At 36.3% G+C, this 20,259-nt stretch overlaps 1 protein-coding gene across 9 annotated transcripts in view; it reads right to left on the bottom strand.

Moving 5' to 3' along the window:
- Positions 1–20,259, bottom strand: part of SLC4A10 (solute carrier family 4 member 10) — a 150,986-nt gene that overhangs the window by 76,101 nt on the left and 54,626 nt on the right. For all 9 annotated transcript variants that reach the window (XR_003543203.2, XR_003543202.2, XM_027734183.2 and 6 more), the window contains 2 exons: positions 18,707–18,788; positions 7,682–7,828 (listed from right to left, as the gene is read on the bottom strand). Coding sequence is in view for 7 of the 9 variants with exons in the window: in XM_027734183.2 (XP_027589984.1) it covers positions 7,682–7,828; positions 18,707–18,788 (229 nt within the window). In the remaining 2 variants the exon portion in view is untranslated. The remainder of the gene's footprint in view (positions 1–7,681; positions 7,829–18,706; positions 18,789–20,259) is intronic.

Here is a 20,259-nt window from a genome sequence, read left to right as displayed (position 1 = left end):
AGTTTCATGACAGTTATGATACTCATGCAAATACACGCTTTCAGCATGGGAAAGAAAGCAGAGGATCACAAATGGCTTGAAGTCAGGTGAGTAGTAACAAGGAACAACCTTACTGCAGCAATTTGCTCTTACTGGGTTTTCTGTGTAACAAGCTACCTGACAGATAACAGTGAATCACAGAATCTTTTAGGTTGAAAAGATATCTAAAATCATCGAGTCCAACCACTAAACAAGCTTTGTTAAGTTCACCACTAAACCATGCCCCTAAACACCACATCTATAGAAATGACACAATACACACTAAATTATCTTCTTACTTATTAACAAACCAGTAAAGAAGACCACTAGCTATCTGACTACATTTCTTTACTGCTGTAATTCCTATCAGTGTTTGAAACCTGCAAGTCACAGCTTCATTTTGAGACACCAAGCTGGAAGCCAAAAACAAAGTTATCACTTGCTTTATAGTACAATAATTTTATTTCAAGGACAAAACCCTAAGAGAATTAAACAATATGAAAATAATAACAAAAATAACAAATCTGTTCATTCTACTTATAAAACTGAGTTAACAGGACTACTCATGTGAGCAATGCCAGATGGATTTGGCTCCTATTCATAAGAGTAATAAATACCAAATATGTCATTAATATGTTATATAGAAAATTAGTAATATGCGATTCAAAAATAGTATGAAAGTATACTTCAATTGCTGTCAAACTGTGATAACTTAATCCTCAGTCTAGAGGCATAATATTTGCAAACTAGGACACTCAATGTATTCTGCAGTCTAGGAAAACAGAAATTGGCTTGAATATTATTTTTGTCTATTCCTACTTCAATTAGTACAGCCAGCATAAAAAAAAATCCTTCATATTATTATTGCTATTCCTAAAAAGTAATGAAAGCAATCTATATTAATCTTTAAAAAATTAGATGAGTGGGACTAATTTGTTACATTAGTATTTTTATCACTGCAGTTGTTTTATATAAGATTTATCAGAAGCAGCATGAATTTAAAGTTCCACAATAAGCGGCTGATGAATCTCCCAAGTAACAAGTTCATTACCAGTTCAGGAAACCCTCCAGGACAAGCTGGGACTGGGCAGAAAGTCTGGTACACAACAGGAACAGGAGTACTATAAACAACCACTTCTGCTTGGCTAATAAGCCATGTCAGTCAGGAAAAGCTGAAGCACCTTTCTGTTTGCTGTGGCTTCACCAACCCAGGGGAGCCTCCAGCCAGAGTCCATGTTATACATGGGTTTCTCTGGCCTTGTGCTTACATCATCTGTGCAGCCCTCACAGAGACTTCCAAACTACCTCTGATACCTCAAATTCATTATATGTATGGAAATCCTGAGTACACCAGGTTTAAAAATATGGCTAACTCCAGGGCACTATTAAAAGGGTAAAAATTATGACTTGGTGGATAAGTTACTGTTGAAAGCACAAACTCAGAGTGGGACTCAGGGCTGCAGAAAGGGAGTGACCCAGCAGAAACCTGACATAACTGATCCCTACTATAACTCTTTGTAAAGTCATCAACAACCCTAAAACAAACACAAGATGTGGTTATAGACATGTCAAAACATCAGATCTGAAAGCCAGAACTGCTAATAATCCAATTCCCAGAAGACAATACAAAGAGCTGTGCTCCCTGGAATAGCACTGAGTGCAGGTAGTAGCAAACAGTGGTCAACATCACCATCCCACCTTGCAAAACACATGTAGGAAAGAATCATAACTGGCATTTCCCCCATTTAAAACACCCCCAAGTGCAACCACAATTCTGGTTTAGGACTGCTCCCTCTTGCATAAGGGAACACGGTAAAATAAAGAACTTGGCTGGGGTCACAAAGGAGGACCACTCTCAGTCCCTCCACATAAATTCAGCCCAGTGAACATTCTGCTCCACTACATCAGTCAGAATAATACACATCTCCTCCTCAGAGAGTGCCAGGATTTCTTTTGGGATAAACTGCCCTGCCATCAGCCAGAAATGCACACAATTCACCCAGGTGATATCACATGCAGAAATACAGCACTGAGTACATATAAAATGTATCTAAATTCTGTCTTCTGCTCTTGATAAACTTAGAAAGGGTGCAAAAATGGATTTCCGGTAACCCTCTTAGCTCACTTTTCAGAACAGGTTTCGGTACTTCCAAGCCTGTTCAACCTGTGTTTAAGGGCAGTATTAGCAGGCCAGTACTTCTTACTGGGGTTAGTAGATATAGGAGTGAAAGATTACTTTTTCAACATTAGAAAACATGCTAAATGTTAAAATAAAACTTTCATTGTAGAAGTTCATGTAAGGTAGTGAACATCATATACAAGATTTAATCCATGCCTCATGTTCTTGTACGTTCACATTAAAGTAATATTAAATATACAAACTTTTTTTTTTTTTAATTACTCACTGAATAGGACAGACTGCAGACAGGGAGCTAACAGGTGTAACACTGACATCCATAACAATCTTACAAGCCAAGGGGAAATGGTGTGAAAAAGTCACAGGATCAGAGAAAAGAAAGGATCATTCAAACACGTTCCTCCTGCTTGCACTCATCACAGAAGTGGTAGATGGGGGCTCTCTCCCCACCTCCTTCCTCTGCAGATTGGACACTTAGCTCAGCAATCAGTAAAGGTAGGGACCACAAATTCTTTTTATTAGAAAATATGGTAAAAATTAAAACAAAGTTTGCATTACTGAAGTCCACATAAAATAGCAAACAGGATACTTCTGAAAATCTTTCACAGACCTTAGAAATCATGTGTTAGGCTGGGAGAAAGTATTCCCTTGCTTGCTCTTCCGGCACTTTATCTTGCTTCAGGAAGCCATCCCTGCATTTCCTTTACAGGAATTGTTTCCATCAATACAGGACTATGACAAATAATTACATCTTTTGGATCTGACAGTATGGACAATTCCCAAGCTTCGATTCTCTTCTTTTTGCTAGACTCTTAAAACTACAGCTATGGTACATTATTTTAATCCAGATTTGCAGCAATCTGTTCCACAGCTATGCAGAGATTTAAATTTCCAAGTTCATCCCTTAGCATACAAAGCCTATAGTCAAGAGTAGGTGAATTCTCTTAACAGCCATACTCTTTACAAATAATTAAATGTACCCCACTAATAACCCGTCAACATTTGAGATTAGGTACCAAATATAGACAGCTGAGTTCTTTCATTATACTTTCTTCAAGCCCTTCTACTAATCAAGAGAAGTTCCCCTTCGCAATCCATTTTTTTGCTTGCATTACCTTCAGGGAGTCTTTCCTGAACCACACATGCAGTCCTCTGTCAGGCTTACCTCCAGGGCTGCTCTTGTGGTCTCTCCACATCCAATATCATGAATTACAAATTTAAGCCTCTTTAAAACTAGGGATTACTAAAGCCAGATTTCTTAAAAGAACAAACCAAACCTTCCACAAGTCCTAATAGTGTCCAGTTCTACAAGATACATGAGGCTGCAATCAAACTCCAGTCCTCACAGTTACATTCACTTTAACCCTCAACAAAACCTGTCCTTAAAGATACCCTTTCCAGAGCTAAAATCTTCATATTTCACCACGTTTTTAAAACAGCAACGTAAATATCTTTAACTCATGAGACAAAAGAGCTGTTTTGCTGGTTACAGGCAAACAACAGACATCAAAAAAGCCACTGGATACTGCCACTAAAATCCACATGCATACCAAGTAAGCACAACTCTATCAGCCAAAGTTGGAAATCTGCACCAGGTTTCAGTGCCACCACAACCCACAGAGCTGATGGAACGTGTGGCCCTGCAGCTCGCAGGCGCCAGCACCCATCACTCTCCCAGCAAGCAGCATCAAGGAGATGCTCCAAGCATAAGCAGCTTTTTTTGACAAATTAGTTTTAATTTGCATCAATTCCCTAATTTAATTCACAGAGCAGCCACAATACTTGCCCCACAAGAAAAGCTGTGGACAAGGGGAGCTTAAACCGGGGCCTTAATTACAACAGCAGCATTTCAGCTGGGAACAGTGAACCTCTCCAATAAAGCAAATAGCACTACTGCATTTTTAACTAGAGTGGATAATTTCACTGAATGTCTCCTTCAAAAAAATTAAGAAGCAAGATGGTAAAAATCCAGACCTTGAAATCACTTAGCTTACAATTTTTACTACCCAAAAAAAGCCTCTACACAAGCAAGCCATTTAATCTGCAAATTGTGCAATTCACAGGCACCTCATTATGGCAAAACAGAAACACCTTTTAGAACCTCATGTCACCAAGAGACAACAGATAGACAGTGAGAATCAGGTGTAGGGAAAACAAAACCCATACCTGAGTAACTGATCTGCGCCTCCAAAAGAAAGGACTCTTTTTTTATTTCACTAACTACATATTCTACATATTATTTGTCTACTCTGGAGTTATCTCTGAATCTGCACACTGAGAACATTTGGGTTATTTTTGAAAAGTAATAGTAGGAGATTAAAAAAAAAAAAAGCTTATGAGCTGATGTAAGAATGTTGTAAAAAATCTATTCTTCAGAAACTTTCCCTCGAAAAGTAGCTGCTACGGATTTCCCAGCCAGGATTCAAAGGAATTATGAGAAAGCTTACAGCTATTGGCATTACATTGACTACAGGTGTTTTCTAGACATGTTGATACAAAGAAAACAGTTTAAGAAATTGTTTTTTACTGGATATGAACCCTGTGGCACCTGTCCACTCTGCATGGGGCCTGCACAGCCCCACAGCACATCGTGCACTGTACAGCTCCCTGAAGCAGTGAGAGCAGAGCAAGATCTGCACCTGATGGTACTAAACAGATTAAGTTATAAATTGCACAGTTAAAAATTGTGACAAAAAGTAATGCTTTATCCCATGCTTGGTTAATGGAGCAGTCTGGAGCATTTCATGTCTGAATATTTCAGGTCTTTACTTGTTCCAGAATCTCTGTTATTCAGTTGTTGCATCTTTTGCTTTTATTATACTCCTTTCATACTTCAATGCTTCAAAACACTGCTAATTTATTCTCTTGTATCATAAAAATCCTTGTGTATTTTTCTGACTTACTTCAAAGCACTGCTTTCTATCAGTTGGTCTCACAGTGCTTATTTTCTCTATCTTTCTTCTTGCACCTGCTCATCAAAACGTTTTTTTCTTTCCCCTCCTGCCTTCCAGTTCCCCAGCATACAGCCTTCTCCTATTCAGCAGAGATGCATTAAAAGGTGTCTATAGAGAGATGGAGCTAAGCAATCCTAGGTGCTCAATTAAATCCAAATGCTTCATAAATTAAGGGACTAGTTTGGATCTACTCTCTCAGGTTATACAGCCCCTCATATTGAGTTATGCTTCAAGAGAAGGAAGTGCATTTGTCTTTCTTCCAACTTTCTTCAGCCTCTGGTTACTGTTATAACCTTTTGGTCATGGGGAACGAGAGCTAAGAAGCATTACTGAGGTTTAGTGGATTCAGATTTAGTGTGGGAAGTATCTGTTTTTCTCTCTATGCAAATAAAGGATAAAAAAAAAACTATGTTTATATTCTCTCTACAGGCAAAGCTTCTCCCCAGGCAGCACAACAACCTGCCTGAAACTCCTATAAGGAAAAATCATAGCAAAAGCAAGGATGTGAATATACACTAAGATTAATCTCTGTATTATTTTGTCTGCCAGATCTGTATATAACTCCACCATCACTGCAGAATTTTAGAATTTGCCTTCATTAAGCAAATCCCTTTCACTCTTGTCTATATAATGTCACATTTCTGCCTGGATGGACAGACGCCAAGGCTCGGTCAAAGTCTGGTTCACTGGCCAAAGTTCCAGGAGTCAGATAGACTAGGGGAAAAACCCTCAAATTTTACTATTTAGATATTGATTCAGGGTGAAAATTTTGGATAATTCCAGATCTGTAGTTCTGTCTTTGGATTCTTTCAATTGTTATCAACCAAGCACTTTGAAGAGTATCTTCAGCATTCTGAATCCAGAAAAGACTTGTATGTTTCTAGACTATAACTTATCTGTCAGGTGGCATAACTTACACACATCCTTTAACTGGTAATTATAATACCTTTACAAGTGAAAACGTGACTTATAAAACTGCAGACTTGTAGTTGTTTTCATGAAGTTCACCTCAGGAAAAGTGCACCGAACATGAAGTTACAAACGCGCTTCAAAACTATCTTTTTTCATATTACTGATGCTACACTTCAGAGATCCTTTGAACATACGCTGATATACACTTAACACAGAATAGTGCTGAACACTGCATTTTATTGTATGCACAACTCCCAAAGACTATTAAGGACAGATTCAGACAATTAATTTCTTTTTTATTTTTTCTTTTTTACTTTTGACATTAAGAAGGACACAAGCCTAGGTCTCCAGAAGTTGAAAGAACAGAGCTAAATTCTCAGCCAGAATGTGTCACATACTGGCACTTAAATAAAACCAGATGACTCAACAGAAGACACTGCTTCATAGTTCAAGATATCTCACTTCTTGGCTAATGTAACTTTCAATTGTTTCTTTTTAATCTGACTTTATATGTATATATGCATATTCTTTTTGAAAACTATTTTAATAATTTATGAACTTTGTTGTTTTCCAAGAAACTGGTTTCAAAGTAGTATTGGGTCTTTGTACATTTGAAATCCATTCCAGACAGGACCCCCACAGCCAATTTTTTCTTCACTATTTAGTCTTCAAAACATAACTCATATCTGCTAAGTTTGAAAAAGTCTTGACTTCTATTCGCAAGATAATAAACCATTGTGCAAGATTTGAGTATTTCATGCTCTAACCATCAGCACTTATACTTGCTTGAAAGCTTTCTACATATGTAATACAAATTTCTAGTTTAAAGAAACTCTTTTAATTACTAGTCTGTAACCTGGAATTACATTGGCACATTTCTCTAATGATTTAAAAACACACTAGCAAACTGTTTTTATACATGCTTCCATTATATTTTCAACACTACAGCCCTGGACATTTCAGCACATGCACTTTTTATTTTTGAACAGCAAATAATATTCTCATGTGTTTTGAGACAAAGCTTGACTCATTTATTAAGGACTACCTTTTTCTGTTCTCTGTAATGTTTTTTAATTTAAAATTTTGAGAATTTTAAGAGTTTAATATTAGGTTCGTTTATTGAAGGGTATTTTTCCTGTTTCCTCTCAAGTCCTCAGTTAGAAGACACATCTCACAATGGCACATTTACAGTGTCATGTAAGGAAAAAGGCAAACACAATCTAGATCACAGTTTGAATCTGATAAAATGCTGCAGGTTCAGTAACATTAACATTATTACAAAACTAATTGTAAAGAACCACAACTCCTCTATGTTATGTTTTAGGGGCAAATACTCCAGAGCCTTCACTGAGGGCAGCTGGTGCCATGAAGTGCTTACCCCTTTCAGTGGTGGTGGCCATCTACCTTTCCTTGAGCACTTACAGACAGTCTCCTATAGTGCTCCTTTAGTGCTCGAAATTACTGAGATTTCTCATGTATTGACAGCCACCAGCTGCTGCCCTTCAGTGGATTTGCTCAAAGGAATGAATTGTCTGCAGAGACTGAGAGGTTCTGGTGGATTCCCCAAAACCTAATCACATCCAACTGGTAACAGGACATATGCATAATCATACTGATGTTTATTATTAAAAGACCTATCCAAAAATAAAATTTGTCTTACCAAAAGAAGGAGATTCTCTCCCATCTTCTAGTCCTGAATCTCGCTCTCTGTCTCTCTTTCTGTGTTTATGTCCACGGTGCCGATGGCGCCGGTGACTTTTTCTTCCACCCAGTGGCACATGAACTCCAATGAACAATGTTCGATGGCCTGTAAGTAAAAGAAAGGTACCTTTTAAAAAGGGGCCATGGCAACATAACAATATTACTAACTGTAATAGCATTAATGGTATAATAATTATTATAATTCTGTAATTATATCATAAGGATTATTCTAATATTAATAGTCAGAACAATATTGATTACAATACTGATGATTGAGCATCACAGATATACAACCCTCTGACACAGAACAAAATCTCAGCACCAAAGTTCTTATGATGCAGTGCCAGATTTATATATTTTTCCTTCAAATCTGCATCTCTGTGTGTGAACTTTCATTAAAGCCAGACAGGTGTTCTGTAAAATGTCTTCCAGAACAGTAACATGAAGAGACACATGGATCTCTTTGGATTGAACATTTGGTAAAGTTGCTGTTTGCTTTGTGTGTACAAGAACTTTACCAAACTCATTTCTATTTATGAGCCAAAACCTTGACAGAATTCTTGTGGGAAATTCATTGAAGGGAAAATGAAAAAAAAAAAAAGAGAGAGACTAAAAAAACCCAATAAAACACTATGTAAGCTCGACTGCACTTATATATGCAGCTAGACTGCACCTATATGATTTTATGCGCTCACATCATAAATACATTGCCGGTAGCTTAGAGTGCTTTCATTTCTTCTATTTTATTTTTTTTTTAATATATAAGAAGGTACACATTGCATGCCTGCTGCCTTCAAGCCTGAGAAATTTTATGTTGCTATCAAGCCCAAAAGATTTAGCTCTCTTAGCTATGTGGGCTAACAGGATCAGAGCACAGTAAAGCATTTAGAAGGGGGAGAGCACAGCACAAATCTGCAGAAAGAACCACAAAATGGAATAAATGGGAAATGAATCGTGACTCACTACAGGCAGGTCTCCTATGTTTACTCAGCAGAAAGACATAGTCCAGATTACTCATCTCAAACAACATTTATGTTCTCCTTGAAATGAACGTAACACAGCTCATGGATAATTGCTGCTTTGCTGTAATCATTCAGCAATGTCAATCATCTGAAAAGGCTCAAGAACATTAAGCTAAGGTAGCACATGATCTTTAATCCTATGGAGACTCAAGTGGGGACAGAAAACACAGCAAGGCAGTGCGTGTCACAAAACATCAAAGAAATTCAAGGCTGACAGAAACTCAACACAGAGGCAGAGCTAAAAAATCTGGAGAAAAGACTCTGGACACCACACTAATTACTTTCTCAACTTTGATCCATGTAGAGAAGACTAGAAAGTAGAGGCATCGATTTTTGAGAGACTATTCTTGTAGAGTCGGGAGATTTTTCTAAAGCAATGGCCACAAGTTGAAAATTATGTATTTATTTATTTGTTAAATACCTCTTTCTTCTTGCTTATTACATTTAACCCAAGAAATTACTTAAAGAGAACTACTGCCTTTGGTGTATTTCAAATGCATTGCAATCAGTGGGGCATGAAACAAGGAAAAATGCATTAAGTAAAAAGAATTCATTAAAAATATACGGAAGGACAGCAGTAATGTAGTACTTAACACTTCCTTGTCCCATTCCTTCAGGAGAAAAAAAACAAAAAAACATTTTTAAAGGCATGAGATTACTCTTCCTAAGACTTCAGTAACTTCCAGAAGTACAAATAGATCGCTTTTTTAATTTAGTAACTTAATAAATTCCTGCTGCTTTGTGATAGAAGTGGGCATGCTTATCCTGGTTTTGTGCCACTTCAATGATCAGATTGTACCTGCATCAGGAAATGCACATTGAGACTCACATTTCAATTAATTTCCAGGGCTGAAACCAGGACTTGAATCCAGATTGTTTTTTATTCAGTAAACTGGGAAACAGTGCCAGAACATTTGTGTGTGCTTGTCTGAATGTCACAACTATTCTCACAATCAGTGCACACTGAAAAGAAAACAGGAACCTGGAAATTGAAATAGATAACCAGGAAAAATCAAAATGGATTTCACTCTCTCTGTGTGAACCTTCTGAGACCAACAGTCCTACCAAGGCATAGTTTCAATAAATGTAGGGAGGAATCTCAGTCCTTGTAACAAGGTTCAGTCAAATAAGAGGAAAAGAAACTGCCAGGGGAAAAGCAATAGTTTCCTAGAAAACAGGGACAGAGCAAAAAGCAAAAAATCTGAGAGATGAGAAGTTCTGGTTTATGAAAAGAGCACAACTGTGGAGCAAAAAAAGACCTGTTGGGAACAAAAGAAACAGTAATGAATTCTAAATAGCTGACAAAATGACAATGAATGATGGGAGGGGGGGAAAGAGGAAATATAAAAGAAATCCAATGATTTCATTACCTTACTTCGAGTAACCTTTTGATGATAGATATTATGAACTAGAGCCCAGAATGTAATGTACACTTTTCTTGTACAAGGTGTCCATGCCATTTTTAAATAAGAGTTTCCAGCAAGCTCTGTAAATTTCTGAAGACCAGAATGCCAATCACAAGGTTGCCCTGCAGTCTCCAAATCAGAGCAGGGCAGATCTCAGTAAAACTGACTAAATTTTCCAAAAAAAAGAGCATCTATAATTGGGTGGAGTCAATATCCAACACGATATCCACTATCCAGGATAGCCTTATAGTTTATAACTAATTGTATAAGGGCACTTATTTCATTTATCTTTAAGAGCTTTTATGTGTGTTTTATTATTTACTTCATTAGGATGCCAACTAAAAATTACTGAATATTGCTTAAATATTGTAAAATAATTCTGCTCTGCCATACGTTTCCACAGTGCCCAGCTCAATTAGATCATAATTTCTCATTCTTTTGGCAAGACTACGAAGACACTAAAGTATGGCAAATAGTAACAACTGTAAATTACATCAGAGTACATACTATTGACATCAGGTACAATCTAACAACCATTCTCACACAGAATTTAGACATGAATTAAGAGGTGAGCATAACAGGGTGTTCTTCCTACAAAAAGAGTGTATTTACTGTGTTAAAATTGTGTTTGGAAGAATGTGAGGCACTGGGGCAAAAATGTCTGTACTCCTAGCATTCCATTAAAAATATCTTAATTCCATTAAATTAAGAGAAACATTTACAAATACTTTCTATCCATCTCCATTTTTCCTTGAAATGTCACATCCACTCAAATAATTGTAACGGGATTTCCAGAAGTACCTAAGTCAAGTCATCAGGCACCATCAGTTATAACGGGGTATGTGTTTTCAGAGCTTTAGAGATCCCACTAGATTTCTTTTTTCTTTCCATTTATTTAATGCATAAGATAGATGGCTAGGATAAGCTGTTTATAAAGACCCACAATGTCAGGTTCTAAAAACCATTTCTAGATGCTACCTCTGTCATTTTCAAGGGATATGCAGAAAACGCTCGCTATTCGGAGCTTGCCTTTTTAGATGATTTTTGCTATTGGGTTCTTAAAATAAATTTAGGCGTAAGGAATAATTTCTTCTTTGGAACACAGCAACCCCAAACAACCCTTCTACTTAGATTTTATTCTGAGAAATGTCTCTGCAAGACGTATTCATATTAATAATGTATATTTCAAATCTGTCTTTTCTAGGGCAATGAATTCATACCTCCACAAACTGAAGATATTTACAGCACAATACATTTTCTCTTCAAAAGTTTTGGGGAAATCCTGATTTTTACATATGGTTATATATACTTTCATCTGTCTCAAAATTAATTATAATTAACAGGATCCGTTTTAAATATTTTATAATATAATTTGGATTTAATGTAATCCTGTAAACATTAAAAAGAATACTTTATAACAAGGGTCATTGTTTCTTTAATCCTTAAAATACTTAAACTCAAGGAGTGTTTTAATGCTTTGAAGGTAAACCACAAGCTTCTTATGCTGCAATAATAATGCATAGATTTGAACTAAATTTATATTCTGTTACCCAGCTATGTGCAATGTGATTCAGAATGGCCTTTTTTAAAAAACAATCTTTATACAATTTAACAGTACATGTATACTGTTGTATAATGGCAACATTGTAGAGCAGATCAATTCAGTGCATTGCATTTCTTTAATAAGCTTTCAGATTGTAAATAATCTTTGTGTATTACTGTCTTTTCTCAGAGGTTCTGTTTTTAAAAATTATTTGCTCCTAAATTCTAATGCTGAAAATATTTATGCATGTGTTCGTGTTTAGCTTTCCAAGTAACACATCTGGAATAAATCAACATTTTAGTTCAGAGTGTGTTTTTGCAAGAATAGTCATAGCCTTTCTATGACAAAACACTATTGATGCTAGTGTAAGGTTAGCTGAAAAAGCTCAGGAAGAGCAGATAAATCCTACAGCTCAAGTATCTAAATTAATTCTGATTTTTAAAATAGTAACATAAATTAAACATAACATAAACCACGGAGAGGAGTAAACCTCTTTCAGCATGGAAATTCTTTCAGGCCTCCATGTTAGACCAGGCATGTGGGACTCAAGTGGGTCCTTTAGGAGCTCCTTAGTGAACCAGTCAAGTTGGTTGATACTGTATAAAAAATGACTCAGTGCCTTGAAGCCTCTTTTATGTATTACCAGCTAGAGCTGACCCAAATGCAATTTTCCATCCTCTCAAAAATGAACAGTGAGGTAGAGACAGAAAACCAGCAGTCCATGTAGTGTTAAAAAAATTGCCTTCTTCCTTATAGGAGAAAAAGTGATTATGGTGAATTGTGTAGGAGTAGAGAGTACATGACTCATGATTCATTATTGTAGTGCAGCAGGGAGGCAGAGCTGAAGAGAAAGCAGAAAGGACAAAAGCAATCCTTCCTAAATCAACAGTTTACATTGCTGTTTGCAGTTATGGTTTGCCCAATAGACATTTTTCACCTTTTTGCCACGCTAAAATTTGGAGGAACTGACAAGAAAACTTTCACAATTTTGTTCTAGGGTAGATTACAACAGAAATTATATAGAAAAAAAAAAAACAATATCCCTGGCCCAAGACAGCATTAAGGACATATTGAACATGGAGGATAAGAGCATTTCACTGAAGTCATTTAAGTCAAGGATCTTTTAAAGAGCCACAATCAATCACTTCTCTCCCAGCAAATATTGCCTCTTAACAAGAAGACTTTTCCAGGTTGTGGCTGGGCTAAAAAGTCTTTATAACAGCACTTATGTTCACTACCAATTTTCCCACATTTCCCAGAGGAGTACAGAGGTGGTGTGCGAATGGTCCTATAAGGTCTCAGACTTTGCCAGACAAAAGAAAAAAAGTCAGCAGACACAGAATGTAAAAGGACCTGCTCAGACACAGAAGCTCTTTCCACGGGTGGAAAGTGAAGCTGTGGTTATTGAAGGGAAAAATTTGACCTATATTTCTAAATTAGCAACAAGCAAAAAAAAAAAAAAAAAAAAAAAAGGCAAACTCGGTACTAGTACAACTGTATGTTAAAAATGGAATGTTTCTGTCCTCTGATGCTGCAATTTTGCAGCTTTCACCAATAATGGCAAATTGGTTTATGTCAGTTTCATCTCTCAGGACTTCACAAGGTGAAATATTTGGAAATATTAGTCCCTAAAAATATGGAAAACACTTCCTGTCTGTGAAGCTCAGAGCAAAGTCAAACTTCACAAGCACAGCTTATGATCAACAAAAGACTGTGGTGTTCAACCAACACCGTGACACCTGTTTGCTTTCATTATTTCATTACTCTTCAAGTGAACTTTCAAATAGATTTTGTGAACATAACCTTCAAGGTGAACCACCTTCCCACAAACACAGAACCTCCTGGGAAGGGACAAGAGACCCACACAAAGGGACCAAGGTGACTGCCAAGACAAGAGTGCAAGAACAGCTCAGGAGAAAAGTGAGATGTCAAGGAATATTGAACTACATAGGAAAAAAGGAAACAAAAGATGTGTCCTAGAAATCACAAATTGTACAAGCTCAAGTATTTAATACCTGGTAGGCAACAAAATGAAAGAATTCTGTACTTGTAAAGCCAACAGTACAAACACAGACCAAGCTGAATCTCTCTGCAACTCTACTTCCACAACTTCTATTATAGCACTCCAAGCCTAATGCTGCAAGGAGCATGAGCTAGGTCAGAGTGAACATCAGGATGAAGAGGGCACCCAAGGGAAGCAGAGGCAAGGAATCTTGGAGCAGAGGATCTTTACTGACACAGTTACGAATTATTTGCAAAAGGCTGTAATATCCTGGGAGCCAAAGGGAAGGGAGATCTTGGCCGATGTTCCTGTCTGACCAAGCAGAACTCATATCTGACTCACTTCTGCATGGGGGCATGGGTGAATCAAGGCTAGGAGGTTAGTAAAATTTATGTTCTTTCACTTCTATGAGCTGCTAGGTCCTACTAATTTTCAGGTAAATAATGTCAGTGGCAGACAGGTCTACTATGATGTTATTTCTACAAAAAATGTCCAGTCTCTGAGAATAAAAGCCTACTTAGATATCTGCAGCCACTCTGATTTTTACTAATATATGGAGATTAGAGTTCAATAACAATGAGTTTTTTACATATTAATCCTAACTGTATTTAATCAAAATTTCATGAAAATAATTTTCAAATTATTGTCACAAGCCAGAACAAATCTAAAAAGAAATAATTACTACTATAACAGCTTTGGAAATTAATTATTATTAATTAAACATTATTTAATTATTATTAAATAATAATTTAATTATCAAATTATTTGATAATATTTAATTATTCTTTATAAGTAATTATTAAATATTTCACCTTTTTTGATCAGCAGGACATCTACTATCAGAATTAATCTTCATACATGTTGTTAAATACAAAACATCTCTACTACATTTCAAAATAATTTTTGGTTTATTAATTTTAAAGCCTCAGCTTCTGTACCATATTCTGTGTTGCACTAGTGATGTTTATATTCTAATTTAGCTTGCAGGTTTTTTTGACTTTCAGTAAGCAATCCATGTAATCAGAATTTTGTCAGAAGTGTCAGAATGCATATTCAGATGTACAGTGATTCATCTACTGGATACAGTGATTTAGGTGTCCTGAGAGACATGAAAGACGGCAAACTTGATTTCCCATGAGACAAATTTGTCTCACACCACTTAGGCAGATTAAATGTATGAAACATAACAAGCTTAAGCAAAATCTTGACCGAATCAATGACCATTTTGTAATTTTCTCCAACAGAGACAGAATTCACTCCTGATTCATGCTTGACCTCCATCTAACAATCCCATCTCTAGCCATCTCACTGTTGAAGCTGCTTCTCAAATCAGGCCACAGTAATACCCACAGAAGCTCTGAAATCCTGCCACAAAAATCCATGATCTGCAGATGACCACCTCCATCAAGGACAGCCATAGAACAGTCATTTTCCTACTCAGCTAATATGGTGGGCATAAGGAAAAGACCTCAGAATGCATTTAGTGTCAACCCCTTTGCATATCTATATAGTCCAAAAGTCTCAGCACGTGACCTGACAGAATCTGAGCTCTCCAGACACATATAGAGCAATCCAAATATTATTTATCTATGAGATAAAAAGTACATATATTCATTTTGACAGAAAACTGCTTTTACTGAACATACATTGAAGCAATGGCAGACAGCCAGAGACAACAACACAGAGTAAGCTGAGTGCAACTGTTGATATGCACACCTGTTCATGAAAACTTGCCTACCTGCTCACAGTACAGGTACATGTACAACCTGTCCTTTTGCAATTAAGTACTTTAGTATTCAGAATCAGTGCCCAATTCTCATTTAGGAATTCCACTACTGATAAAAATAAGAGCATATTTATTTCAGTAGGAATTTTGGCTGTATACACATTGAAAGATAACATGCAAAATACGTGATTATAACCAGGGGAGATAAGCTTCTTGTTTTGCTATTAGAAATGCTTTCCTGTCCCTCCATTAACACAACAGTCAGACAAATGACCTATTCAATATTAGTGACTGATCCTGACCTTGCAACTCAGGAAAAATTAATTACGTGGAAAAATCATTCATGCTGAAAATTTGAATGCCAAAGCTCTGCAAACAATTTACCTCTGAAGCACTACAAAGCTTAAGTAAAAAGATACTATTTTCAGTACTTACTGCAAGGATCATCACTGGTGCTAAGATGAGCACCACACCTCTTCTGTTCCCATAAGATCTGCAGTTCCTGTCTTATCTCCCCAGATTTTTATATACTGCTCAGGGAAGGAAAACATTTATCTAAGGGAAACTGAGGCAAAATTCTGGTCTTGTGGCTGTTCTTGCAGACAGCATTAATCACCATGATACCTTCATGCTTTCAGCAAGAAATGTACTTGCAATATACTTGCAAAATGGCTGCCCAAAATATGCAAATCCAAATATTTACTGGGCCAAGAAATTTCAGTAGTACACATTTAAATCAGTATTTCTAACATTTAAATGTTGATAGTGTAAAATTTAAAAAAAGCAAAATACTTACAATTTTAAGATTTAATAAGAAGAAATTGAATACTGATTTTCAGATTTAAACAACCTTCAGTTCTTCATATAAATTGCAATTTTTTTAATGTTGCTTACATGCTGCTATTGAAACTTAAACCCTGGCAAAACTAGTCTTTCCCAGAATATTCAGTAACTAGCTATTTACATTTTTAAAACATAAACTAAATTAAATGTCTGTCAAAAAGCTAATTACATAATACATATTAATAGTCTAATTATATGATTTTTCTAAGCTACGCAATTGCCACCTGATTATTTAATTTAATATTTTATAGTTGTTATGTCATTAGGAAAAGGTAAGTTTTTCATCAGAACCCAACACGATGTACAGTGAATAAGGCAGATATTTGTAAGTCACTGTTTCCAGATGGAGAAAGGCCTAGATGTACTGGAAAACAAATGGACATGCTATTAACAGCAACTGGATATTAAAATTTGCAATCTCTTCAAAACTTTTTATGTCAATTGGTATTTTTGAATGTAGTGATTATATATTTAAAGACCTACCAATCTGAACTTAAAGCGGACATGAAATTTATCTGAGAAAGCTAACTGCATTATGAAGGATTGATTCCACACTGAAAAATTGTTTTCCTGGAACATGTGAAGCAGTGCTGATTTTATTTTTAATAAAAGCAGATTCACTGGCTAACTACAGAATTTTTCAATGTTCTAAACAATTTAAATTGATGGAAAAATTGTTGGGGTGTCACTGCCATGTTCCAAGGTCCATGGATAACATCCTAGAAGCAGATTTTTTAAATAATATTTTCACTGATATTTCACAGGAGGATGATGAGGAAAAATAATAATTAAATACAGTTCTTAAATTAAGTTCCATGTAGTCACATGTGGAACATCATTATAATTCTGACTGCCTTAATGCTTGAGTCTACTCATGTGACTGAGCTTTCCCCAGAAAGCTAAAATGCCACCTTACCATCATCAATAAAATGACTTAGCAAATGGACGTTTCTGTGGGTAGACTCAAGGCACAAAAACCTCTGTGCATCAGTTTCATGGAGAAAGGAAGACAGGGAGCCTGCATTCTCTTATTGGGTGTTTCTCCAAGAACACCAGATACAGTGGTTTCACTTTGTTCAAGGATGTGATTAAGGGACTGAAGACCACAGAAGATTAAATGTGAGATTCAAAAACAGAGCTTGTCTGCCTAAATCCAAAACTGTCATTGCCAGCCTGACCCACTGGTAGACACTTAACCTTTGGAGACACCAAAATTCCAAATGCCACCCTGGAAACATCTTACCCGACATCTATCCTTGCATATGCTCAGATTTTCCCCAGACTGAGCAGAGAGCTACCTACCTCATACATGTCATACACTGCATGACATTTTCCACCCTTCTGTGAGAGATTACCTCATACGGACACAGCCAGGAACCTTTCAAAATGTAGCTACATTTGCTTTTTGAGGCACTGCTTAAGGAAGCAGTAACAGAGAGTTGCTGTGTAACACGGCATTTCCATGAAATCATCAATATGGCCATCATGCAGCAGAGAACACAAAATTCATACAGATGGAGAGAAAAGGAAAAAAAAAAACATGATGATGATGAGATTGATGATAATGATGAAGTAATCAAGGGTAGGCATTTAGAAAGCTCAGGTTTATGCACAGATGGAGACACCTCTCTTTAGACCTGAAGGTAACTTTTCAGATGTAGCATGTTCAAATACACCCCAGATTTTAGCATTTGGTTTTGGCTAGTTCATGTGGATCTGTGTGACAAAGACAAGAGCCTCCATGTCCCACTACAAAAAGCTAACAAAATCAGCAAGTTGCGATCTCAGGAAAGGGATATCACATGCACAACAGAAACTCAGTCTCATCCAATAACTATGACTAGGAGAGGTGTCACACGATACAAGAGTAAGCAGTAACGAGAGTAAGTTTGGGATCCACTAAACAAACTGAAATGCAACTAAATCATTAGGCCAATATTGTAAGACAGTTCTCACAGCTTCTCACTTTCTTCTATATAGTCAAGTTAGGTGGTTTCTGCAGTTTATATTATCAAAAATCTGTCTAATCTCTGACACTCCAGAATGATTTTTTTCAGCTGAAGATGTGGCTAGGTGACTACATGAGGACTGTAATGCAAATGTAGAAGCCATTTTAAATACTAAATCAGCAGTCCTGCTTGCATCTACATACTTGGAAACTTAAAGGTAAAATGACTTATCTAAAGTCACACATGCATATTTACAGGACTTGATTACAGATCACTGAAAACTAGCAAACACCTTCCACCATAATCTGTGTCTGAACAGCACTTTCAGAAGAAAGTAACATTTCTCTTTTTAAAATAAACTACGAGACTGATTAAGAGATTACTTTCATCTCTTTGCATTCCTGCTCAAATCAATAAATGTACACATTAAAATTACATTTCAGTACTTTTGGAAGAAAGACATAGTGTAAAGCACAGAAAAATCATCTCTCACCTTCCAGATCTTCCTTTTCAAAATGTGTTTTTAAAATGGAGCGAGTTCCACCCCTATCCACAACAGCTTCTTCATCATTTCTCTGCAAAACAGAAAAAAGGACAGGTAAGCTGCTTCTCATTCGGAAACTATTGGCAAGATTGTACAGTACTATAAAACAAAGATGCTTTTAATATTTAATTGCTGACTCTTCCAACTAAGGAACTAAAAAGTTTTAAGAATTTCATTTTTGTTATTAAAATCTATTTCTTATGCATCAGTTTTACTGAGGTATGATTACAGCTAACTTTGATGTGAAGAACTTCTGTTAAAACCTGCAAGATGATGAGTAAGCACTGGTTACTGAGAACTAAAAAAGCCATGAGTCAATAGGACAATGAAAGAGATGAGAGAAGACATGTCTGACCTGGGCAGCTTTATTCTTGTACTCCTGAAGAAAGGGGTTGCACATATATTTTTGTCTTTAGACCAGGATTCTGAGCTACGTCCAGAATTCCCAAATTATAGCACTAACACTCCTTTTACTTTGGCAAAGCTAGAGGATAATACTTTGGTAAGAAATAAAATTAACACCATGAAAACAACTGGCTTCATTTACTGGTGAATTGCAAAGCTCTTGCTTTTCTTTACAAACACTAAGCTGAATTTACTATAAAGGTAGGTAGCATGCACTAATAGCAGAAAACAGAAAAGCTCTTCTTCCTGAGGAACACCTATTTCATGTTTAATTTTATCCCATAGCACTCATGTGATTCATTAGTGTATTGTGCTCAGGCTAGAAAAGCTACAAAAACTGGTGATTTTGCACTTCTGACATGAAAAAAAAAGCAACACATTTCCCTAAATAGAGAAATTTTTGGGGGGAGTTCAGCAACAAGACACTGGATGCTGTGCTAAAGTATTTGCTTCACTATGAGTTTGACATCACTACTTGTGAAAAAATCTAGCTGCTAAATACAGCCTGTATTTCACAACATGATTTAGAGTGGTTTCCATTAAATTATTATTAAGAAAAAAAGGATGAATTATACAAAAGTATCAATTAATATATCATGAATATATATTTATTTGTCATTAGTGGAGGGTTTTTAGTAAGTGATATTAGAACTAGTATGGCTTAATTTCAATATATAAAATTGGTATCTTAATGGAAGCGTGAAGCAAGGGGATTTGAATACCAGTGCCTGTGATAAATATATATCTATATATAGAATGCAATAAGAAGAAATTAAATTCTCTGAGCACCTCTCCTTAAAGAGGAGATGCCCCAGGCAAAACGATTCACATCTACAGCTGCATATGGCACATTCTGGATATGAGTTTTTGTTTCAAGCTCCTCTCTTTTTTAAAAACAGCTGTCATGCTGTAGCTATCTTACACAGAAAAATCCTATGAATGTGTCAGCACCAAGCATCTGGGCTGTTAAAGAAAGAAAGGAAGACCAAGCATTACCATGTCTTTATTGGAGCTTTCCACAGACCATAGTATGTAACTAAAATGTGACAATAAGAGAAGGCCTTCTATTGAAAAAGTCTTGTCTTTTAATAATTTAT

This window comes from Pipra filicauda, unplaced genomic scaffold (genome assembly GCF_003945595.2).
Source record: "Pipra filicauda isolate LSUMZ 115617 unplaced genomic scaffold, ASM394559v2 scaffold253_size2546935_pilon, whole genome shotgun sequence".
Classification (NCBI taxonomy): Eukaryota; Metazoa; Chordata; class Aves; order Passeriformes; family Pipridae; genus Pipra; species Pipra filicauda.
This window is presented reverse-complemented; position numbering and strand designations above follow the sequence as displayed.